Genomic DNA, 1,235 nt, shown 5'->3' with positions numbered 1-1,235 from the left:
GATGAAGGCATCCGCTCATTAGTAGGCTACGTGCGTGTAGTCGATACAGCTTCATTCTGCCCCTCAAACCTTCTTCCCCTGTGCAAACCACAACACAGTGCTTCGCTTCAGCAGTTCTTAGCCAAGACTTTTACCGGCGAGGGGTCTATCGCTTCGGTTTTTGGTGATTTTCTGTTGTAAATCGCTTCGCTGTTTAGTCAAGTAATCCGGCTCAAAATTTTACAGTATATAGTATCGGTACTTAAATATAAAAGCGCAAAGTTTAAGCATAATTGATCCATAAATTAGGCTGTGGTGTTGAGCCAAAGTTAGCGAGAGTAGTATTCGAGATTTGATGGGGGATCACCCACCACAGCCATGTAGATAGTTGATATATCAACAACACAAGGAAAAAAAGGGATCAGAGTCAGATCTAGCTTAAATTATCTCTTCTTATTCTTATTTCTACCCTATCTTGCGGTTCTATCCGATCACGGTATCTATCTAGATCTATATTATAGCAGCAACATGGATCACCTGATTTTCGAGAAGATTGCTGAGCTACAGATTATAATATGTCGCCATTGCAAGCATGGTGTCTATCCTAACGAAGTTAATACCCACCTACGCAAGAAACATGACATGAAGGCCTCCCAGATCCAGCCTATTATCCAGACTATCTAACAATGGACTGATATCATCCAGGAGCCTGCTACTGTTTATATCCCCCGTGAACTAGAGAACCCGCTTCCTATTATTCCGGTCTATACCAATGGAATGCAGTGTCGGCGAGATCCCCAATGTCGGTATATTGGTAGTTATATCAAGACCATGCGGAAGCACTGGCAGGCTGCACATGGCTGGACCCAACACCAAAAACGTGGCCATGTCACTACGCAAGAGAAGGAACAGGGAAAAGCCGAGTTACAGCAATTATTCCGCCCGGTCGCGTGGCAGTAGGTATTTCCATCACGGGGGAACTCCTATTTAGTCCACATTCGATCGCGGGATCCCGAGCCCGACGAGCCCCCGGCCCCGGCCAATTCACGAGAACAAATCGTGGCCGAGATCAAGGCGCGGGCCGCCGCGGACGCGCAGGAGGCCGCCAGCCAGGTAGTAGAAGCTGGGAAGCTGCACGATGCCAATCCATGGCTGCGGATGACCCGGTGGGCGCGGTATTTGGCCAAGGAGACGGTTTATTACCAAGATTTATTGGATATAGTAGCCACGCCCGATCCTGAACAGGAGGACTCTAT

General features: G+C 47.9%; 1 protein-coding gene across 1 annotated transcript; it reads left to right on the top strand.

The window, feature by feature from the left end:
* Window positions 1-507: 507 nt before the first annotated feature.
* Window positions 508-939, top strand: BDV17DRAFT_296865 (uncharacterized protein; the record flags this gene model as incomplete). Its single annotated transcript, XM_073763393.1, has 2 exons — window positions 508-591; window positions 685-939. The coding sequence occupies 2 exons, from the start codon at window positions 508-510 to the stop codon at window positions 937-939; spliced, it is 339 nt and encodes a 112-aa protein (XP_073609766.1).
* Between the last annotated feature and the right edge of the window lie 296 nt (window positions 940-1,235).

This window comes from Aspergillus undulatus (genome assembly GCF_047715775.1).
Source record: "Aspergillus undulatus strain CBS 261.88 unplaced genomic scaffold BDV17scaffold_186, whole genome shotgun sequence".
Taxonomy (NCBI): Eukaryota; Fungi; Ascomycota; class Eurotiomycetes; order Eurotiales; family Aspergillaceae; genus Aspergillus; species Aspergillus undulatus.
The sequence above is the reverse complement of the archived record's forward strand: the minus strand, read 5'-3'. Positions and strand labels throughout refer to the sequence as shown.